At 42.2% G+C, this 1,361-nt stretch overlaps 1 protein-coding gene across 1 annotated transcript in view; it reads right to left on the bottom strand.

Moving 5' to 3' along the window:
• LOC101853519 (ATP-dependent translocase ABCB1) overlaps positions 1-1,361 on the bottom strand; it is a gene marked incomplete in the record, with an annotated part of 23,854 nt that overhangs the window by 2,589 nt on the left and 19,904 nt on the right. The window contains 1 exon segment of the mRNA XM_035973561.1: positions 1,155-1,281. Within this exon segment, the coding sequence (XP_035829454.1) occupies positions 1,155-1,281 (127 nt within the window).

The following is a 1,361-nucleotide window of genomic DNA, read 5'->3' as shown; positions in this document are numbered from 1 at the left end:
ATAGAAAGACAGAGGATAAAATGGTTTGGCCACCTGTTACGCATGTCACCTGACCAACCAGCCTCGAGAGCCTACAACACCAAGCACTCAGGCTATAAACGCCACGCAAAAGGTGGATCGAGGGTGTCAAAGAAACCCTAAGAAAACATAACATCACAACTGAAAGAGCTGCGGAGCTGGCCTACCATAGAAAACTGCATCTCCCGTCGACGCTTAACGGCAACAGATGATGAACAAGTAAACGTAAAAGTAAGTAAATGAATAAGAAATTGTCTGGACTCACATGGGCATAGGTGGTGACGGCGACCCCAATCCCGATGTAGACGTAGGTGATGGCGTATTGGGTCATGTTGTATTCAAACTGGTCAGCCATTTCTGCCGCGCTGGTGTTGGTGTTGTTTTTGCCATCTGAGACAACGGAGATGTGGTCAGATATTTTTTGTCAGGGTTTTGTTAAAAGGGGTGTTGTTAGAAATTTTGTGGTAGTGTTACAACAGAGATGTCGTTAAACGTTTCGTCGTGGTTTTATAAAAAAAGATGTCGTTTCGATATTTTGTCGCAGTTTCATAAACAGAGATGTCGTCGGATATTTAGGCGTAGTTTCTTCACAGAAATGTCGTTGGACGTTTAAAACTTGTTTTATAACAGAGGCAATGTCGCCCCTTTCAGCTCTTTTTTTTTAAAAAACAGAGTATCTGTTGTACATTTGGTTGTGGTTCAAAAATAGAAAAGCCATAGCGGTTGTTTTTTTGGTCGCAGTTTTATATTGGACATATCGTTGGGCATTTTGTCATAGATTTATATTTGAAAAAAAAAGAAATGCCATGAAACGTTTTGTCATCCTTTCATAACTGTCAAGGACGACATCACAGTAGAACAAGATGCTCGATAAAACTTTCTGCCCGCTCGGAATTTGAACTCAAAGTCTCCTGCGGGCCACAGCGAAGCGCCTGACAAATACACCACAGACACCGTTGGTTTTGGTAGGCATACACTCACCTACATTAAAGAAAAAGAAAATCAACAAAAAGAAAAAAACAAACAAACAAACAAACAAACAAACAAACAAAAACAATACAAATTTTAAAAATCATATATACAAATACAAATAAAAATCCATACCGATCAAGCAAACAAACACTATACAAACTCACAGCCAACGAAGTCGTTGGTAACGTCACCAAAGATGAGGAAGAGCAGGGGCCAGGAGGAGCCATGGGCACAGGCTGCGATCACGCCAATGGCAATGAGGAACAGGTCAAAGCAGTTGGCGAACGAGAACTGGGGAGGGAGGGAAATTGGGGGTATTCAGTTTGGGTGAGGGTGGGAAAGGAGGGGAGGGGGCAGTGTGTGTGTGTGTG

The sequence above is a fragment of the Aplysia californica genome, unplaced genomic scaffold (assembly GCF_000002075.1).
Source record: "Aplysia californica isolate F4 #8 unplaced genomic scaffold, AplCal3.0 scaffold01413, whole genome shotgun sequence".
Taxonomy (NCBI): Eukaryota; Metazoa; Mollusca; class Gastropoda; order Aplysiida; family Aplysiidae; genus Aplysia; species Aplysia californica.
Note: the sequence above shows the minus strand (reverse complement) of the source record. Positions and strands in the feature narration are given on the sequence as shown.